The sequence below is a fragment of the Cottoperca gobio genome, chromosome 23 (genome assembly GCF_900634415.1).
Source record: "Cottoperca gobio chromosome 23, fCotGob3.1, whole genome shotgun sequence".
Lineage (NCBI taxonomy): Eukaryota > Metazoa > Chordata > Actinopteri > Perciformes > Bovichtidae > Cottoperca > Cottoperca gobio.
This window is the reverse complement of record NC_041377.1, coordinates 13269664-13290957: the sequence shown is the minus strand read 5'-3', so window position 1 is coordinate 13290957 and position 21294 is coordinate 13269664. Positions and strand designations below refer to the sequence as shown.

At 40.6% G+C, this 21294-nt stretch overlaps 3 protein-coding genes across 16 annotated transcripts in view; 1 reads left to right on the top strand and 2 right to left on the bottom strand.

Annotated features, from left to right (window-relative positions):
* Positions 1–2200, bottom strand: part of nrcama (neuronal cell adhesion molecule a) — a 62577-nt gene extending 60377 nt beyond the window's left edge. For all 13 annotated transcript variants that reach the window (XR_003834543.1, XM_029461812.1, XM_029461813.1 and 10 more), the window contains exon 1: positions 2002–2200. The gene's annotated coding sequence lies outside the window, so the exon portion shown is untranslated. The remainder of the gene's footprint in view (positions 1–2001) is intronic.
* Positions 2201–7251: 5051 nt separating this feature from the next.
* pnpla8 (patatin-like phospholipase domain containing 8) lies at positions 7252–16586 on the bottom strand. 2 transcript variants are annotated; one of them, XM_029461720.1, is made up of 10 exons: positions 16436–16586; positions 13990–15127; positions 13639–13788; positions 13352–13503; positions 12761–12855; positions 12458–12629; positions 12259–12316; positions 11778–11972; positions 8741–8936; positions 7252–8546 (listed from the first exon to the last, which is right to left on the bottom strand). In XM_029461720.1, the coding sequence occupies exons 2-10, from the start codon at positions 14956–14958 to the stop codon at positions 8272–8274; spliced, it is 2262 nt and encodes a 753-aa protein (XP_029317580.1). In that variant the 5' UTR covers positions 14959–15127; positions 16436–16586; the 3' UTR covers positions 7252–8271. The 2 variants fall into 2 exon arrangements, with proteins under 2 accessions (XP_029317580.1, XP_029317581.1); XM_029461721.1 differs by lacking the exon at positions 16436–16586 and adding an exon at positions 15626–15763.
* Positions 16587–18791: 2205 nt separating this feature from the next.
* avpr2l (arginine vasopressin receptor 2, like) lies at positions 18792–20285 on the top strand (the record flags this gene model as incomplete). The annotated part of the gene is made up of 2 exons (XM_029462536.1): positions 18792–19746; positions 19910–20285. Coding segments are annotated over 2 exons (1035 nt in total), but the record flags the coding sequence as incomplete, so codon positions are not given.
* Between the last annotated feature and the right edge of the window lie 1009 nt (positions 20286–21294).

The following is a 21294-nucleotide window of genomic DNA, read 5'->3' as shown; positions in this document are numbered from 1 at the left end:
TCATAATATTAACGAGGGCTCCGCTCTAATTAAGTGTGTGATGGCATTCACCCATCCTTTAATTTGATTGCTTACACCTGTGCTTTTTCCTTCTGCGACATATCACTGTGTCTACTGTGAAGAAGGGTCTGTTGGTGCCAAATCAAGCTGTTGATGTCACTTTGCGATTCACAGACAAAAGGTCAGAACACAACTGCTGAATCAGCGAGAGTAGGACATGCCTCTTCTAATATCCCTGAATACAGTGTAAAACGCTGACTGGAACTTTCAGAATGTAGGTTAACGGGCTGATATTAGCATTCTAGTGCAGCTTCAGGTTTGCGCAACACAACAGAAGGCTTCCCATTCACAGCAACTAAACTGAACACAAAGCTTTTAATGAAGATGCTTCATAATATATAGGGAACTATTTGCACTGGTGGAATGTAACTACATTCACTCAAGTACTGTACTTAAGTACAATTTTGACATACTGTACTTTCCATTTTATGCTACTCAAAACTACATTTTAGCACAAAATATTGTACTTTTTACTACATTTATGTGACTTAACATAAGAAAAACATTATATTGCAGTACTATACTACTAACCTACCCATTAGTATAGAAAGTATCTAACATTGGCTCCACATTGACAAACTGCAACATTAAAATGATCTTACATTTGTTAGTGATAGAATCAGAATAATATAATATTCTAACACTGCAGAATGAGTACTTTTACTTGACCTACTTTAAGTACCATATTGAAATCAGGGCTTTTACTTGTTAAATATTGTACACGGCAAGCAATATTACCAAGCATCTGTCATATCAAACAGACGCATGTTCTGATAAAAAGGTCCTTGTAACACATTCACATCAGCACGCAAGAGCATCAATCGGTTCATCATAAGATGTCTGAAAATAGTCAAACTGTTCATATTACTAATACATATGACAAGGAAAAGCAGCAAATCATCACATATAAAAAGCTAAAACCAGAGAGCAGTTGGCCATTTTTTAATGGATTAATTGAATACTTATTTTCAGCACTGATACTGACTGAATACTTAGAATCAGGCTTCCTTTACAAATTGGGTTTTCAAATCTTGAATGAAGACGAATCACCTTCTTTGATTGAGTGTATCCAATCCAGCGTCAACTCCCAACTGCTGTAAAACTGAGTAAATCTTTAATGTTATCCACTCCTTTCTGTCTTTATGCATTTGGAGCCAAGATATATTTCCCTCTATGAAACAAATACACAAATAATTTTCCTTTGTGGAAGCCTCTCATTTATTTCATGGAATAATCAATGAAAATGGTTAATCAATAATAATAAAAGAATAGGAAGCTATTGCCCCCACCCCCTATATTAATCAATAGACACCTGCTGACTATTCATATCTCTACATCTAGTATCTACCAACAAGGCCTTATAGCTGCCTGTCTTGAAGTCAAAACAGTTGGATTGACAGCTTGAGGAGCTGAGCTACATCTGGCAGCATCACTGGCAGACATCAAATAATCCTCTCAGCCTGCAGGCCTGCACTGGCCGGCGGCAGAAACAATAAACTGCTGCTGCTGCTGCTGCTGCTGCTGCTGCTGCAGCAGCAACCACCGCTGAATACATCCATTCAATAGAACAGCAGATCAACACATTGCTTTTCCTCCCTCTAGTTGCTTTGATGGTTGCCTCTTCAAAATGTAGTGCATGCAGTGCGGTTAGGCTGCAACGAGCTGCTTTTGATGCTCAGCAGAATATTTTTTTTTCTTTTTTTTTTTTTAAAGACGACAATTGGCGTCCATATTGCTAAAATATATTTGCACCTGGTCATCCTAGTGAAGTAGCATCACCGGCTGGGGCAAAATAAATATGCACCGACTTTGACACATCCACTGCACCATTATTCTCAAGCGACATATGTTGATACTGAAGACAAGGGGGGGGGGGGGTGCAATCTCCATCTTCAACAAAAAAAGATAAGAAAAAACAGAGAAAGGCATGTTTAAACTCACCGTCGGCTGCAAACCGGCTCCTGTTTCCTTCACCAGCAATGAGTGTCTGTTGATGCTGTAGAAAATGATGATGTGTCTGTGTCTGTGTGTGTGTGTTTGAGGGACCGTGCCCGGCCTGTGTGTATGTCCGTCCCCCCTCAGCCGCTGCAGCAGCAAGCTGTGGTCCACACGGATCCTGAGCTCTCCTCCTCACCAGCTCCCCCGCCGCTGTCAAAAACCAGCAGCGACAAAGATCGTCTATGATTTCGCGAAGACGAAGCACTCGTGAGCAAAAACCCAACCCCACTTTCCAGACCGATTCGACATCAATGGGCGTTGCGTCTCATTTATTCCATTATAAAACGAATAGCCAATAAATGTAAACTAATATTAGTTTAATATTTTGTTTGTATTGGAAGATTCACATTTCTACACGTAACTTCTGGTAGATTGGAGAATATATCAGCGTGAGACCTCTTTATGTCGCCGCCACTATCAGTCGCCGGTGCCAATCCGGTGCAGAAAGAAAGAGAGAGAACAAAATGGAAACTACAGCGACCCCGTTTTAATGAGCGGCAGCAGTGAGACCTGCAGACACATATGTGTGAAACAAACAATAACCCTGCAGAGTTCCGTTAGTGTAACGAATAAAAACGGTCTCTATATTCCTGAAATAAAGTCAAATGTAGCCTTGTACATCTGTGGTGATCATGAGCAAATTGTGATAATTTTATACTTTCAAAATATGTTATAATTCATAATGTGTTATAATCTCGTTGTACTGTATTTGGGAAATACTTAAAGTCCACTTCACCCTAAAATCCAAAAGTACATATTTTTCCTCTTACCTGTAGTGCCATTTATTAATCTGGATTGTTTTGGTGTGAGTTGCCAAGTGTTGGGAGATATCAGCTGTACAGTGTAACCCTAACCCTTCTCTGGAAGTGGAATTAGATGGCACTTTGCTTGTCGAGCTCAAAACGCCACACAAATACATTTGAAAAACAGCAATGTCTCTTTCCATAAATCATGATCCAGTTACTCAAGATCATCCACAGACCTTGTTTTGAGCAGTTTGATGTAGGAACTATTGTCTTTCTAACAGTAGTAACTACACCCATCTTCTCATGCACGAGAGACTCGTGCTCAATTGTTGGTGGGTGTAGTTCGCTAGGAAGAAAACAGTTCCTCTGTCAACATTTCTGGGGCACCTGTGAAAATGTATAATGTGGATTAAAATGTATTTAGGGTGCTTGTACTGGATGTCAAATATGACACACAGGTGTTTCTCTGCCATCAACACAGGACAGGTAGCCCATTGCAGACACAGACATGGTGTCAAACGCCCCACTGTACGCTACATTATCATTACTGGTCCACCTATCCACATCACATTTTTTTTAACTGCAGAACTCACATGGCAGCTGTGTGTGAACACCCCTCACCCCCTCCCACATCACGCAATTCCAATGTGGGACAGACCAAGCATGTCTCACACACATTAAGACCTTGTCATCAACACCCATTTCTCACTCTCTTTGTCTACCAGTCAAATGAGTGGTGAAAAGAATATACTTGACATCTATTTAAACAGCATAATTTCACCATCATTTTTAATGAAAAGTGTAAAGAATCAAAACCTGTGAGCTGCGCTTTTACTGCCACGGTGTATTCACGTGTAGATCACCGTGAGGCATGCTCAGGGCATCAGCTATACATGAACAGTTTCTTCACATGATAAATGCATGTAACACTCATCCAGGCCGGGAGGGCATTAGCATTCATGACTGAGTCGTGTACCGGTACTACTACTAATGGTGACAAGTCCTGGGGGAAGGTTGGGACCAACATAAAGAGGAAGAGATGAAAATGTGACTGTGTTTGTATGTATTCATAGACTCCCAGAAACTTTGCATTTGCACCACCTCACCAATTTAAAACGCATAATGTGTAATTTTCTGCCACTAGCGGTCAAAACAAAAGCCAAGACGAGACTAATGTTTGCTCAGCTTGTTTCTCTGATAACTTAAAACCAGACTTTTAGGAGGCCTATTCCTCTCCATACAAACGGACATGGTCAGTAAAACTGGTAAAAACACAAAATTAAACAGTTTCACATTAAAAATCTGTGTTTCTCCAATGCTGTTCGGCAGACATAGGATGGAGGGGCTGCCAGCTAACCGCTAACTTTTGCTCAGCTTGTTTCTCTGGGAATTTAAGATGCAGACATCCAACGACTAAAATTCCTAATCTGGTTTATACAAAATAGGTTTGGTCGTTTTTAGACATTTTAATGCTTCATTAATGTTACATATTTTACCTTTAAATGGGTAATTGTTTTCCATTTGTGTGTCTTGACCCCAAAGATTTACACTGTACAGACGTTGCAACGGTTGGCACAGACAGGGTTGTTTGCCATTCATGCAGGGCTGTTGGACAAATAGGATGTCTGTGTGTGTGTGTGTGTGTGTGTGTGTGTGTGTGTGTGTGAAGGTGTCACCCACCCTAACCAACTGGCAGAGATCTGTGGAGAGCCACACCACTGTGTAAACTGTTCCGCCGTTTCTTGTCAATGAGGAGACGTGGCGACGGACAAATGTGGGTTTTTTTGTGTTATTACAGACATACCGCTGCGGAGTGTAAAATACTCTGAGGCGCTTTATTGTTTTTTTTCTGAAACTGTGTGTTCCATAAGTCCATCTTACTTGTATGGAGACAAAACACTCAGTATAATTTTACATTTTTAGGATCTACGCCAAGCCTTCTCTTTGGCACTGTGTACTTTAGAACCAGCTTGTAAAGGCCAGGATATATTATATTACAACAATGCGTCTTTGACAGCTACCAGATACCTACTTCCATACCGTTAACATTTTAGACAGCAGCCTTACTAACTTGGTCAGAGAGCTCCATCATTAACAAACGATGCTATGAAGAAGCTGGGGTCTACATATCCTGAGATGACCCTGGTAAGAAGACGTGGATCAGCAGGAAGACAATGTAGAGAAGTGACATATTTTCTGGTTTACTAGCATCAATGGAGCTGCTGTTCTTATAGATTAGGATCCCCTGTTTCACGGGGAGGCTCTTGTTACATAACCGTTTTTATATTTGCATCATTGGGTGAGGTTCTGACACTGCAGGGCATTTAAAAAACGAAAGCAGAGCCAAAACAAAAGAAAGGTGGGACAAGTTGTACTTACTTCTTCTCGTGCGCTGCACTGTTGTTTGTACAAGAGGATGGCACATTCTGGCACACGTTAAGATAATAAACGGTGCGTGCCAACTGAAGGAGCTTGAAAACAAGGCAAACTTCAATGTGATCGCTTCTCTTTGTGCATTACAATGCCAAAAGAAGGTCGATTGTGTAACACATTTCTGCCAGATCAGGGACAATTTTAGGAAAACGTGGGCACACATACATTGAGAAGATTGTAAACGGGAGGGCAACTATAACGGTTGCTAGGGAACACCATAAAACCAGACAATCCAATTCTGCTTGAGGAGGAGAGACGGACAGCTCCTGCCACAAAAAGCAACTACTAGTGCTGTGCTATGAACTATAATAGATATATACATTCATGTAAACACGGCCTGGCAGACTTCACTTTAACGTGGCACTTTGACCTTTCACGCAGGAGATTGTCAACAGGATGAACATCAGCAGAGAGTGTTAATCTCATGTTCACCTCATTTATCTGTCTTGACTGTGCTCGTCAAAGACGCTCCGTCTCCACACAGCTGGACAGGAGACTTCAATCATATTTATTTTCCGCTGCGTTTGACAGTGGAATTTCACACCTTTATTAAAAGTTTTTAATAGAGCAGCTTAAAAATCTCACATGAATCAATTCCAGCTGTTGTAAAACAACACAAACAATGACATTTATTTTTCTAGCAATATTACAGAAAGTAATTTGACTTAAAACTAGGCCAGTCTATACTTACAGTGATGGACAGTAACTAAGTACATATACTCAAGTACAATTTTTAGGTACTTTACTTTTTTTACTACATCTCAGAGACAAAAGTGTGTGTGTATATATATATATATAAAAGTATATATAAAAAGTATATATATATATATATATATATAAAAAGTATATATATATAAAAAGTATATATATATATATATATATATATATATATATATATAAAGTATATATATATAAAGTATATATATAAAAAGTATATATATATATATATATATATATATATATATATAGTAAAAGAAAAACAAGCTCCTCTTTTACCAGCTGCAACAATAAATTGATGAACACATTAATGCATCATTAATTAGAATTCAATAATATAACATTATTCTGAAACACTTTTACTTACTAATTACATTTTGATACTAAAATTACTACTTTGTGCTTAATTAATGTATTTGCCTACTGAAGCCTGACAAAATGTATTTTTCAATGAGCAGCACAATTCTTTGAGGTAGCGGAAGAAACCTCTGAAAGTGTGTTATTTCTAAAGCCTTAAAGATGATCATCTATCAGCATGCTGAGGTAAATATGTATGTTATAAGATTTGTGTGAACTGACGCTTTAAAAGATTGTGTGTTCCAACGAGTTAAATTCAGAAATGCATTTCCTTTCTTACTTTGTTTGCCTAATACAACATCCCTTTATCCATATTTTCTGCCATGTTGCAAGCGTTCAACCACGATATACTCTTATAGGATCTGTCCCCCCAGTATAGCTTTTACCCAAGGCCAAGTGTTGGCGACACGGCCATAAATCAGACCTTGACGTTAGGTTGAAGCTCAAGCTGGCATTATCGAAAAGGGCCATCAATCAATCAGTCAAGCCAGTTTGAAACCAGGAGTGCGGCATCAGTCAAGTGAAAAGCTTGACATGTTACTCTAGATCTTTCTGACATCTGTCATTGTTATGGAGGTTTGTAGGTATGCCTCCTCGTGGCGCATTGTTCATGTTGATTGGGGTAACAACAGTGTGACCGGGAGGAATGACGCGATGGAACTTCAGCGGATTTTCAATTGGAGCGAAACAATAAAGCAGAAAAATGTGTGTGCGTGTTTGAGAAAAAAATAAAAAATGCAATGCATCATTGGAAGACTTTAACATTCCTTAGTGACGACTCTATTCAGGGACTCTTTGTCATGTGTTTATGTTATGCGTGTCAGGATAAGATGAAACGTTATAATAACGCAACGTACATTCCCGTGGCATATATTCTCAACCCACTCGTTTTATAAGCAGAATTATAAACAAATTATATAGAGGTCAGAAGAGAAGAGAATTTAGATCAAGGTTTCGAAAACCCAAGTTTTATTTTTGCATGACATTTCTTATTCGCATTCCATCAAGCAAATAAAGACAGGAAGGAATTAGGATTCTCACAATGTGAAAAGTGTGTCAAATGTATAAAGTGTGCGTCGACCAGAGCTGAGGAATTCAGGGAGGTTAAAGGCAAAAGCTGGGCCACCAAGGAGGACACGCTTTGTACCACGAGGAAAACAGTGATCGCATTCTGATGCATCGTCATTAGTATCGGAACAGATTCCAGTGTCTGCACGTGCCAATACAGCACAATGAAATTAAGAATCAGCAATATTCTAGAATTCTAGCAAGACCATTCAAATACTTCATAATTACTTCAAATATTATTTACATCTTCTCAGTTAAAGAATTTACAAGTCTTTCTCCTGTACAGTGTTAGAAATAGGCAGTCATGTTTATGGTTTCACTGTGCAACCATGTATTCATTACATTGAAATGTATTCAAGTTGCTGGAAATGCAGCATCAGTCTTTTTTTTAATATCTACACTATAATTAATCCTTCATAATATGGTTATATGTAGTGCCACATTACTGTCTTTGTGCGTTCAGTCAACCTAAAATTCATACATTTATGTAAGCATACATTTACCTTCTCTAACCCTTCAAGTGAATGATTTCATCGTGGCGTCAAAACCTGCCGAAATCTTTTCAAAGCATATTATTCCATCTCCATCTCAGACACATTCTGTCCCACTAAAGAGCAAATTACACCACATTTGTAATTTCACACTATTATTTACAGTAGAGCATTGTGTTTTATAATGAATGATCATAGTTATGCATTTCTCAAACAGTCCTTTTAGTGTTAGGTAGATGATGATCAGAACATGTGAACAAATAGTTTGGTAAGTGTACAGAGATGCTTAAAAACTAAAAGTCCAGTTTGCGCCCTAATCGATCAGGTATTGGGAGTTTTTACACTCCATGTCTTCTTACCTTAAAAACTCCCTTGAGGTCACACTGTTGCCCAGCCAATAACTACAGCTTGGAGATGAAGGGGAGACCCTCGTACATTTCGGCCTTGAGCTTGGCCCACTCGGCCAGTTTCTGAATGGCGCTCTTCTCCTGGCTGAGCACGCTGGCTGCCTTCCTCAGCTTGGCCTCGTTGCGCTCCAGGTAGCGCTCCCCCTCGCCTTTGAGGAAGTTCAGCTTCTCCATGCGGCTCTCGTTCAACGGGATGTCCTCGCTCATATAGGGGTTGAAGCGGAAGTACGTGTCAGGGGGCAGGAGTGCGTCCAGCATGGTGTGCACCTCTGAAATAAGGATGGACGAAGAAGGGGGGGGGACCTTTAGATATCAAAAGGTGGACACTAGCATTTCCTATGCACTCAACTGGAGAAATCGCAGTGCATCACACCAGCTGCGACTGCACGCCTCGAAGCTGTGGTTTATAAATAAACTGTGTGTGACGTCAGACATGCGCAAACAACATTTAGTGTGGTCTTACCCTCGGTATCCGTGGCACTGCTGATGACGTGGCTGAGCTTGGTCTTGAGGCTCGTGGAGGTTGTGCTGTTGTTGCCCTCCGTCTCGTAGCGTCCGGTGCCCAGAGACAACACACACTGCAGTGGTGTGTTAGGCCACAGACACTTACACTCATGGATGGCCAACGCTGTGGGGTTGTTGATCAGGAGACCTCCATCCTAAAAGGGGAAGCCAGGTGGGAAGGGACCAATGAAATAGAGAGATGACCTGAGCGTAGCATGTTTATGTGTTATTTCCACCGGAGAAAATTGGCTTTTTAAACCAATGTGGTTGATGGATTCAAAGTCACCTTCAGCATTTCATCTCTCAAATACGCTAACTAAGCAAGGTTACTACACATATAGGACACTTTGTATTCACCTCTAGTGTTAATATATTTGTTGCGACAGCCTGCAGGGGACAAATGAGGTGAAGTGGACAAGCTGTCCCGGAGCTACACAGCTCCCTGGCCAAAGATGTGCTGCGCTGGCAAACAGCCCTGTTCATTCAGAAATAAACAAGTAGGAAAGGCCGTCTTTTTGGAAGCCATCAGCAGCTAAAACAAGTCAGTTCTTTTTTAGTATTTAGTCATTTGATCTAAAACACAGCTAAATAAATAGGTCTTATAGTACATAACACATTACTCTGAATTGAGCATTGTTCATAGAGCACATTTGCATTTGAGATTTCTAATATCGACTGACTTAATTTAGAAGCTTAACACAAATTACAAGCTTTTTCTCTAAATAATGTTACTGGATTCATGAAAGAGTTGCTGCTATAAATGATGCCAACAATGACAGAAAGAGGACAATCAAGCTGAATGGATGCCTGGACCTATTTAGTGCTCAACACTCTTTCTCAGTCTTTCCCTGAGTCTAGTTTGGACCATATCCAACCACTGAAGGGCTTTCGGCTCCAATTAATAGAGATGGAGAGTGTGGCACACAAGCGGTGCAACCCTCCCCAGCTGAGGGGCAAAGGTCATTTCCACGGCTCTACAAGGGGTGGGCAGTAGAAAAGTATCAGCTTAAAGCCGCTCCTTCTTCTGGGATGAAGCAAACAACCTCACACAGCGACAGACCCGATGACCATGTTTTTTCTTTTTCTTTTTTACCTAAACTAGTTAAGAAATACCTGAATAGGGTTAATATTTAGTTTTGGGAAACTTGTTTTGAATTCAAATGGTTCTCAATAGGTGACGTGTCCACTCTGCTGCCCTGGTGTTATTATGGGACAATAAAAGCCTAAAACATGTCATTCTTAGCATAATTATAAAGCTGTTTACCCTCAGGTGTAATAAAAGGAACACAGTTCACACTCTTGAGACAGCAGGTTAATTACACAGCTGCCCCTCAGCTCTGACCCCCCACCTCTCACCCTGAGGTCTCAACAAATGACATCCAGCCTGCATCCAATCCCAATACAAACTAAATGCTGCAAAAATACAGCATCTTCATACAGGCAACATACTACTATAGCCTAATAATAATAATAATAATAATAATAATAATAATAATAATAATAATAGCTTGCTATAATACACAACTGAAGCTCAGGGATAAATATAACATGTTTTAACTCTACATTGAGTTTGTGAATGTCTCTGTTTATATATGTGTGTATATATGTATTTCTGATGCCCTTCAATGGCAGAAGTCTCCTGAGAAATACCACTGCCAGTGCTGAAAACTAGAGTAGGAGTGAGACCGGTGGGTGGCAACGGTAGCTCAAACTGTCAGTGAACACCATGCAGCTCCAAGAGGAATGTGGAGAGCGCACACACGCACACGCACACACACACACACACACACACACCATCCCAGAAGCAACTCAAAACGATACTTTCTGCAGACATGTGAACAGGACCAGAAATGTGAAAGACAGAAAACACACAAACACATATTATACATGCAGATGGAAATAAAGCACAACCTGCATTAGAAATACTAGTGACTCCATCTCATGTTATCTTATCTGATCCTATAGAAAAACGATTTAGCTGGAGACTGGTCATGCTAAAATAAAAACTTCAGCTTGTTATTTAGTATGCTAATATAAAATGTGATCACATGTATGTCTTCTTAATACATTAATAGCAAAACTAGCAAACATCACACAAGTCTGCGGGGGTTAGAGGTTGCAGGTACATTAGTTACTTTGCTAAATTAGTGGCTGCACAAGCATGGGCTCCGGGAAATGACTAGTAGGCCATTTGTTTTCATTCTAAAAGCCTCGGACAATCAAGGCTTAGGTCTGTAAACATGCACAGTGGGATTGGAGATTAGGATCGGTTATTGACTAAAACATAAAAAAAAAAAAAGGTCCGTCTACCCGGACACTCACATTAGGAAATGGCTGGGGAGAGAAATACTTGTCAGAAGCCAGGACACGGCTAATTCTGCCTAAGTAGGTTATCAAAAAGAAGCTAAGCCTTGAGGATAATTGCTGCCCATAAAGACCATCTAAAGATATCTGGCCTCATAATCAAACATCATAAAATAGGGTCGCTCTGTGATATGGGCCCAAGCGTTAGAAAAGATCATAGTGGTAGAAAGTAAAATACATTAATGCTACAAACACTGTAGTCATTTATCAGATGCCTCAACTGCCTGAAGTTCATTCCTTCATGTCCAAGGACTTCTCCCTCTACCTCCATCACATTCTGTTCACCTTCTCTCTCAAACTCTTGACTGCTGTCAATGTTATGGGTTTGGAAGAGGGGTAAAAAAAATCAACAAACATGCTTTTGTCCTTGGCAATGCAATTCCTTAACAGAAGTGTATTGATTGGCAAGATTTCAAGGGAATTAACCTCTCGCAGTGAACTAGGGCTCTCAGAGAAATGTGACTTCTTAGATCACATATAGATCTGCACCACTGTTAATACTCATGCACATTTAAAAGGAAAATCATCTCCAAGCACAATGTCAGAACATTGTTGATGCTGCATTCCCCCCCCGTCCCGTCCCGTCCCGTCCCGTCCCGTCCCCCCCCAGTTCTCTCAGTTGTGTGTCGTACCTGATGGAGGTCTTTTCCCAGGACAAATTCCTGGAAGTAGCCCGGGGCTGCAGACGAGGCCCTGATAGCCTGCCACATTTTGTGGTTGCAGTCTCCAAGGTAGTGGGATCTCACTCCTGGCATGAGTCTGTAGTTCCTAAACACGTAGGCCTTCAGAGGTAAACCCCTGTTCACAATGGTGCTCACGGCTGACACCTGGTGGTGGACAACAGGCACATTTAGAGAGGAACATGCCAAGTCATCTATATTTTTTACAGAAATACAACAAGCTGGTGTTTCCCCTAAGTGCTTTGCTGTACAAAAGGACAAACAATATAAATAAATATAACAATTTAAAAATCTTATTTTAAAGATCTCAAAAGGAGCATTTGTGTGTCTCTGTGTGGCTTTACTGCATATAAACATCACTCATATAAAATAACCCATGTGCAAATTAAGTGTCTGTCTAAACCGTGTAGAGCTGAGAAATAATGTGGCTTACCTTAGGGCAGTGTGGGTCCCTGGCACTCTCAATCATATGCCCCTCACCCATCCGTTCCCTAAAGGAAATGCAAAAACAGATTAAACACTATATGCTATATATAGACTCCCTCCGTGTCTTTGAAAGGATAGAAGAGAGTAGTAAATTAATGGAAAGACTGGGAAGAAAAAGGAGCGATGAAAGAGTCCTGCAGACTAACTTGAGGATGTTTTCCCATATTTCACTGTCATAGAAAGCATGGCTCCAGCCCATCTTTACAGTTCCAACGATGACGTTCTGTTTGAAGACATCCGTGCCCAGCTTCCTGTACATCTCCTCGCACTCCTCTAACGGGATCTGAAAAATACCCAGCATGAAGGCCAAAATAGCACCTAAAGTAGAGAAGAACAAGAGCGATGTGCCAGTGAGCTAGGGGCAGTATCGGGGGTTCGCGTTAATTCCCATGTGGGGTCAGAGAAGAGGAAAGAAAAAATACAAACACTGAACAGTAATGACAACATACCTGTGCTGACTCCGCAGATGTAGTCGAACAGCTGGTGGATGCGTTTGCCGGTCAAGTTCTGCAGTTTATAGAGAGTCTGCAGGGCTAGCAGTCCCCTGTACCAAAGACACAAGGTTTACAAACCTGAACGGACAAAAATGCAGCCATTATATTTGATCCACTATAACAATATAGAGGTGGTGTTGTTCGGTTGGCCTGCAATGATAGCTAACTTTGCCTTTCTTTTTAGTGGAATAGAACCACATTAGTTCCCATGATTTGTGCCTTCTCAATCAAACAGTAAAGCCAGCACTGTGGCTTTACTGTTCGATTGAGGTGGCCACATAAGTTACTGCTGCTCATACAGTGCTTATAATAACATCTGATGTAAAAGTAGGTTGATCCAATTGTAATATTTATAAAAGGAATAGATTTTTGCCTGCACACATCTCTCAACATGGTGAGAGCTAAGCAAGAGAGACCTGACAAGAATAATATGTAAATGCACTATATCTTTACATAACAAATAGCTGTTTGCTGCTATATCAATGCTATGAATGAGTTCTTTTTTTTATGAAAATGCCTCAGATACTTTATATACTTATACTTTACCTTGTTCCGCCTCCATCTATGGTCAGGACCCGAATTCCTCTGCCTTTTACTGGTTCAGCATAGCCAACCAGAGCCAGTGCTTCTCTCACAGCAGCCTGAAGAGGGAGGTCTCTGGCCTGGCGCAATCGCAGCAGGCAGGGCAACACACTCTCCTGAAAAGGTCACAATTTCCCTCTTACAAAAACATTTGAGTAGTGCAAACACATTTAATATTGAACTGAGCTGCACAGTTTGTCAACAAAAAAAAGAAAAAAAAAAAAAGAATATGGACAGTGATACTCACTAACCTTGATAGCTACACCTCTCGTCTCGGGGAACTCCAGGACGTGATAGCTGAGCTCCTCCACTCGACTGGTGAGGAGCTTGACATCATTCACTCGCTGAAGGCCTTTAACAAGAGATCTGGTCCTGTTGTCTACACTCACCCTGGCTTTTATCTGCATGACAAACACACACCATGTACAAAACATGAGGACCATCTGATGAATACAAGGCATCCCACACATTTAACTTTAAAAAGTCATTTTCTTGCAATTAATATCACACCAGGTGAAATCCTAGAAATGATTGTTTGCCATTTTCCAATTTGGATTGTCCTGAGCATTCAACAGTCATTAGAGCGATACTAAGCGCCTTACCTTCTCTCTTTGAGTCAACAGCTGCTTCACTTTCTCCTCTGCACCGTCTTCTGTCTTCTTCTCTCCTGCCTTGGCTTTAGTGGGCTCTGCAACAGCGACTGCTGAAGACTTGTCTTTCTGAGCTGCAATGCTTTTGGAATCACTTCTGAATTTGGGCACCAGGGGTGCGATGTAGCTGCCGACAAACGCCTGTACGCTGGGCCGAGGGTAGGAAAGATAGTGGGTGAAGCCTTTTTTAGGGGCGGTAGCCGGCACAGGGATGGACTGAGCTGTGCTTTCAGTCGCAGGGGTGTCAAAGTGGGGCGTCCCTGCTGGAGATGGGGATGGAGCGGGAGGAGAGGTAGTGGGTGCTTTAATACTTTTAGCCTCTGCCACTGAAGACAAAATAGGAATGTGGTCTCTAGTCGTCGGAGCAACAGCGCTGAGAGTGGGCTCAGAAACAGGATTATCCGCTTCTCTGTGCCTCTGCTGCTGTAGCGGCCCGTTGTCTCCTTCTCCCTCTTGTGTGTTGGTACCAAAGTAACTATTGATGTGATGAGCCAGAGTTTTGTACGTCTCATCCATGTTGCTAGACAGAGCTGCTGGGTGAAACAGCTGCGTAGTTTGTTTTGCCACAGTCGAGGAAGAACTTGATGCAGACACATTTGCTGCGGAGCCTAAACCTGATGTGGACTTCTTTGCGGCAACAAATGGATTTTCTGTAACGTTCTGCCATTGCTTTTCTGCCTCTTCCATGGCTGTATTCCTATCGCCTTCTTCTTCTTCTATATTTTCTTTCATGTTGGTTTCGGGTGAGGCCACAGCTGTGTTGTTTGACGTTACGGTTTCGGTTTTGCCCAGAACCTTTTCCGCATGGGTGCTGCTGTCGACTGTAGCACTGCCAGGCTTGAAGCGGGAGAACTTGGAGATGAGGTCTGTGCTGCCTACTGCCTTGGTGACACTGTCGAGTGTGGTCCTGATTCGCGACATGCGTTTGCTGGCTCACTCAGAACAGTAGTGGAGAACTTTAAGTTAATCAGCCAATTGGGTGATGCTTAATGTCCGTGCAAAATGGTGCAGCATTCTGGCAGACTACGTGCCATCAGCTACAGTGGTTTTAGTAGACAATCCATTACTTGGCTGCTTGTTCCAATGTTTCCTGAAAAGAAAATGATTGAAACAAAAATAGTATTAAAGAATAAAATACTAATCATATTATCCTACACTACAAATAGAAAGTGGACCAACAGAGGGCTCCATTTGCCACCCCCTCCCATTCTGGTAGGCATGGAAACAGCAACAAAAACAGATGAGTCAACACTAAACGCTAACAACTTAAGCTCCCAGGATACGGTTTATTATAACAAGAGACAAGAGAGAAGATGGAGGGCCAACATTCATTAAATCTGAATTTTACGACAGAGTCAGCTCAACTAGTGAAAACTTTGCTGGAGAGACACCGACACACTGTCCCGAAGGAGCAGGTGGATGACTCCCCTGACAGGGAGATGAAGACTATTAGCTGGGTTGCGAGCAAAGACTTTACAGTCGAAGTGGGGGAAAAGCAGATTGGGGAGTATATTCAAAGCTGGGAGATGCTTCCCTGTTGGCTTTACAGTCTGGACTTCCTCTACTCAACCGAGGACGAGCATCATACCTTCTACCACTACCGGGCCCGCTTTAGTACCCCGACCTCGCGAAAGCCGATTCAGGGGACAGCTAGCGTCTATTTCGTCGTGGATATATCTAAAGTCAAACCCCAGACTCTGCCCGTGGAGGTGCTCTTCGTGGTGGAGTCAAACAGGCTGGTGCACACACCCGGGAGGACCAGGTTCAGAGAGAAATGGCTGGCGGACGTTATTGAAAGCAAGACTGTCCTCCTAAGAGCGGTCGACCTTTGAACCAACTGACATCGGACACCGCCGAACCATCCAGAAGTAGACAATAGCTGGATCCTTCACAAAACACTAAACGAAGTTACAGCAACTTGCTAACTGTTAGCATTTAAATCCCAAAATATGGCTTTGAATTCCTCGTCGCCCGAATGATTAACGTTATTAGCCCACTACAACATTAAATAAAGTAACGTTAGCTTAAACACGAGTAAACGCCAACTCTTAGCTAACTAGCCATGTTACCTGTCCTTATATATTCTCTAACTTAGCTCTGAATTGTGCGTTTTGTTGGACCTTAACTTTGATTGTAACGTGAACCGTTAGCTAACGTTAAACTCACGCTAGATGTAACGTTCAAGCAAATCCAAACGTTTTTAAGACAACGAGGCTGTTAGAAAACATGCCTATTTAAAGGAATAAACATATGATGTTTGAAAGCTAGCGTTAGCTTGCTGGACACAAAGCTGACAAATACAAATGCATGAACACTGAAAACCCTTAGCCTGAGTATATTGTTAATTTGTCAAATTTTAAGCAATGTCACAACATTAAACAAACAAACTTCCTCTTACCATACGAAAAGCCGTTAAATATGTTGTCAAAAATATTTCATTCAATGTGGTGCTGGTATAATACATGTATGGGTGCTAGTGTTAACGTAAATAAACAAGAAGAAGGGAGGAAGTGACGCTGACGCAGTTCCCTACATTGTTGGGCCTTGAACCGTGCAATGCTTTGTTAATGCCACTAGGTGTCGACAAATCATATATGGAATATAAAAAGAACAAATATTTCACTGAAAAAAAAGGAGCAATTACAATTTAAAGATATAAAGAATCCACATCCCAGTATAATTGAATCTTTTGCACTGAGATTTAGATGGCGGCTGGAACAAACGATAGCATCAAGCGGTTTGCACTTTGACACACAAAGTGATAATAGTGATAATGATAATAATAAGTCTACAATCTGACAGATATAGAAAAATGGCTGCCCTGGTAAAGGCTAATACATGTCATGTGGCGATGCCTTTTTAAAAGGATTTTGTTCTCTTGGTGAGGAATGAAACAGTCATCTGTGTCGAGCAAATAACTTGAAAATCACTTCTTTTGAGAGGTAGAGTGGTGGCTTTACGTAGCCATATATCTCAGGATCAGTGTGACAAGGGTAGTAATCATCGCTAATGTTATGCAAGTAGAAAGGTTATACTCAGGTGTAAAGGAAAGCACATGTCACTGAGGCCAATGCAACAAATTACTGATGCTATTTCAGCTTAATATATGTATTTATTGTTTTGCCTCACACAAGTCAGAAAAGCATTGTGTCTACTTTTGCACTTGCTTTGGAAGCAATACCTGCAGCTCTTCCAGGTACAATATGAACTCTTGTTAAAAAAAAAACAGCTTGTGCTCACTTGCTACAGGCAGCAGAGTGCAAGAGGATATGATAGACGCTGGATGAAGGACACTAAAACACTATCATCTTTTTTCTGCTTCACACGCAATATGAACCTTGTTATAATGACCAACAAAGTATCTGCTGGTAACTGCTGCCCACTCATTCTGTGGCAGGTCTTTACATTACACACCACTGTAATGCACACTTTAAACAAGTATTGAGTAAAGAAATAAAGATACAAGTAAAGAGTAGATATTTCCTGTATGGTTTATGTAGTGGTGCATTAAATCAGTAGTTCCCAACCACTTTTATACAGTCTATGTTCCCAACCTTTTTCCTTAAGGGACTACTTTTTCTATCGTTGACTAAACTAAGTGACATATGTTATGGACATTTTATGTTAGATTCAATGCATAACAGTGCAGAATAACTCGGCAGGTTTAATAATAATAATAAAAAAACTTTCAGATGTTTTTAATGCATCTAGTGGTTCATTTGATTTCAATGCTGTTAAATTCCCTACAGATGCTAGTGTTTTATCTATGGTGTTTTTAATGTGTTGGATTTTATTTTTGGGTATATATCAATATTACTACCGATCTGTTTTGTTGCTTTGTTTGATGCATTATGTGCTTTATGAGTGAGTGGCCTTACTAGTTATGTATTTCTCTATCTTTGTTTAAGTAAGCTCACTAAAATAAATACCAATCATGTTGATATGGAAGTATTACATCTTGAATCCAGACCTGGACGTCTGCATGGTGTTGCCCAAATCATCCTCTGGATTAGAACAACTGAATAAAGTGTAATCTATAACAGAACACAGATGTGCCAGAGCCAAGAGAACACCTTTTTGAAGATGACTTAGATTAGTAATTAAAGGTTTAGTGGACATATCGAGGTTATGTATCAAGTATCAAAAATCAGGAAACATTATTATTAATAATAATAATAATAATAATAATAATAATAATAATAATAATAATAATAATAATAATAAGCTTTATTTGTATAGCACCTTTCATACAAGAATTGCAGCCCAAAGTGCTTCACAACAAAAACATAAAATTAGTCCAAGATTAGACAGAATAAGAGCATTTACAGTACAATAATCACAGTGATGATGTAAATGAGTGTGAAGTACCATTATACAAATAGCAGAATTAAAATAGTATAAAATGAAATTGGCACACCATTCTTATAAATGTTTTAAACTATCATAGAATATAGTATAGTATATCATATATATATATATATATATATATATATATATATATATATATATATATATATATATATATATATATAATTTAATATAGAATAGAAGAAAATTACAATACAAATAGAAAAAGATAATATGTACAAAATATCGCAATTAAAATGGAAGAGCTGTGCAAAGTGACACATCTGAGTTAAATCAATGTTGTTGTTTTTTACATGTGGGTAAATCCTAGTCTTATTTAATATGTTGGTTTGTGTATAAGCCTGACACTGACAGCCAGTCGTCACTGAGCAGACTGACACCCCTCACACTTTCAAGTTGATGTCTTTCCCACTCCCAGCCGTCACTTGCAACACGCGCGCAAAGGAGGAAAATGTCGAGATGCCTCTGCACCAACGCTAATCGAACCAAGAAGTTACGGGACATACGTGAAGACATTAGTAAATGAAATAGGCTCCAGCAGCAACAGCTCAACCGATGAGGATGGAGAGGTGTATAATCGTTTCGCGTTCGTCAGAGCTGGAATCTTGGGTTTAGTTTTTGTGCTTGCAACATGTGGCAATCTTTTTTTCCCGAGCACACTTTGGAAGAAGCGAAAAAGAAACACTAAGACCCAGTTGTTCCTGTTGCATCTGTGCTTGGCGGATCTGGTGGTCGCCTTTTTCCAAGTCCTACCGCAGTTTGTCATGGAAATTACGCACAGGTTCCAAGGCACGGACTTCCTGTGCCGGTCCGTAAAATACTTGCAGGTGGTCGGGATGTATGCCTCCACGTACATGATAGTGGCTATAACCATAGACCGGTACCACGCCGTTTGTAAGCCCATGGTTTCCTTTTTGAAGGGCTCGTTTAGGAGATACCTCTCCATCGGCGCAGCGTGGCTCATCTCTCTCGCCTTCAGCTCTCCTCAGATCTCCATCTTCTCTCTCCAGGAGGTGGTTGAGAACCAGTATGACTGCTGGGCTACATTCATTGAACCGTGGGGGAGCAGGATCTACATCACCTGGATCTCTCTGTCAGTGTTCGCACTGCCTGCAGCCATTGTGCTCTATTGCCAATTAAGAATATGCACAACAATCTACTTCAACATGAAAAGGAAGGCGCTGCAGGCAGGACGCGCAGGCACGAAGGGGGTGTCCAACGCAATGCTGAAGACTGTGAAAATGACCTTTGTTATTATTATGACATACACAGTGTGTTGGAGCCCATTCTTTGTTGTCCAGTTATGGTCTGCATGGATCCCCAGCAGTGCGCCTATTCAAGGTTTGTCCAAATGATGTCCAGGAGGTTCTGTCCTCAAAATGTCACATTTAATGTCACTATGGTGTAGACCCACGTGCTATATATTAATAATGGATACGATGTTTAAGGGTTTATGCACCTCAGATCAGTCTCACACATTTCTCTGCTTCTCTTTCTCTCACAGGTCCAGTGTTTGCCATCATCATGCTGCTGGCCAGTCTCAACAGCTGCACCAACCCTTGGATATATCTCTACTATAGCTAAAAAATATCCCCCTGAAACACGAAAAATTAAACATAATTCAAGTAATTTGGAAACCTATCCCAATGTGTCCCTTGTACTGGACACCGGGTCAATCTTTTTCACAAAAAAAGTACATTTATTTGGTATAAATTAAATAGTACATTTTTCTTTTTAATTCTTTCTCATTTGATAAATATTGGAAACTTAATATAAAACACATTTTAAAACCTCCTCATCTTCTGACAGGTCAATGTGTGACTTCTCTCCTTCTCTTCCTCCCTCTCTATCTGTATGTATTTATGTAAATGTATGTTACTAACTCACCATCCGGGGTATCATCCCCGGAGTGTCTGTCTCTCATGTGGCAGGTTGCCACTGATAAAGTTTACGTCAGGATCATGAATCGTGGCTGCGCCTGCTGCCCTGGTCCTGCTGGACACCGGGAAGCCTTTTGACATTTTCCTGGATTCATCCATACTTTCTCTTTTTCAACACAACATCATTCTGTCAAATGTTGTATTTGTACTATGTTGTCTATCCTGTACATACGACATCTATTACAGTCTGTGCGTCCTGGGAGAGGGATCCCACCTCAGTTGCTCTCCCTGAGGTGTCTTCTATTTTTCCCCCTTTAATTATGGGGTTTCTTTTAGGAAGTTTTTCCTTGTGCGATGCGAGGGTCTAAGGACAGAGGGTGTCGTAACCTGTACAGTCTGTAAAGCACACTGAGACAAATGTATAATTAAAAGTACAAATAAATACATTTGATTTGACTATCCCACTAAATCATATCTGCCTCACTCATTGCTGTTTCCTGAAGTATGGGAAAGGATTTAAGCCTAAAATCAACATACACTTCTAAAGTCTTAATAAAATATAGTTAAGACTCTTGTAAATAAAAAACAGAAACAATATATCGTCTCTCAGGAAGATATCAAGGGATATGTCACTTCACCAGGACCTGTCGAAGTCCATCATGGATCCCGTGTTTAAGTCTGAGTAGATGTTGTGTATGAATTTAATTGGATTAGTCAGCATTGCTGTATACGAGTATTAGCTTGAATCTCTGTTGGCTTCTGTCAGTTTATGTTTCAGTGTTCTGACAAATAAAACATCCATCGTGCATGAACCCGTTTTATATGTTTTAGTAGTTTGCAGCTGTGAACCAAGCGAAGACGAAGAGCTGGAGGAAATCACATTTTCAAATTAGACCTGCATTAAAAAAAAAAAACTGACATATTTGATGTTTATTTTGGGAATTAAAGTGTAAACTGCACACTATTTTGCATCTATTCCCTTTGCTTGTATTACTTTGCCTTTTTTGTT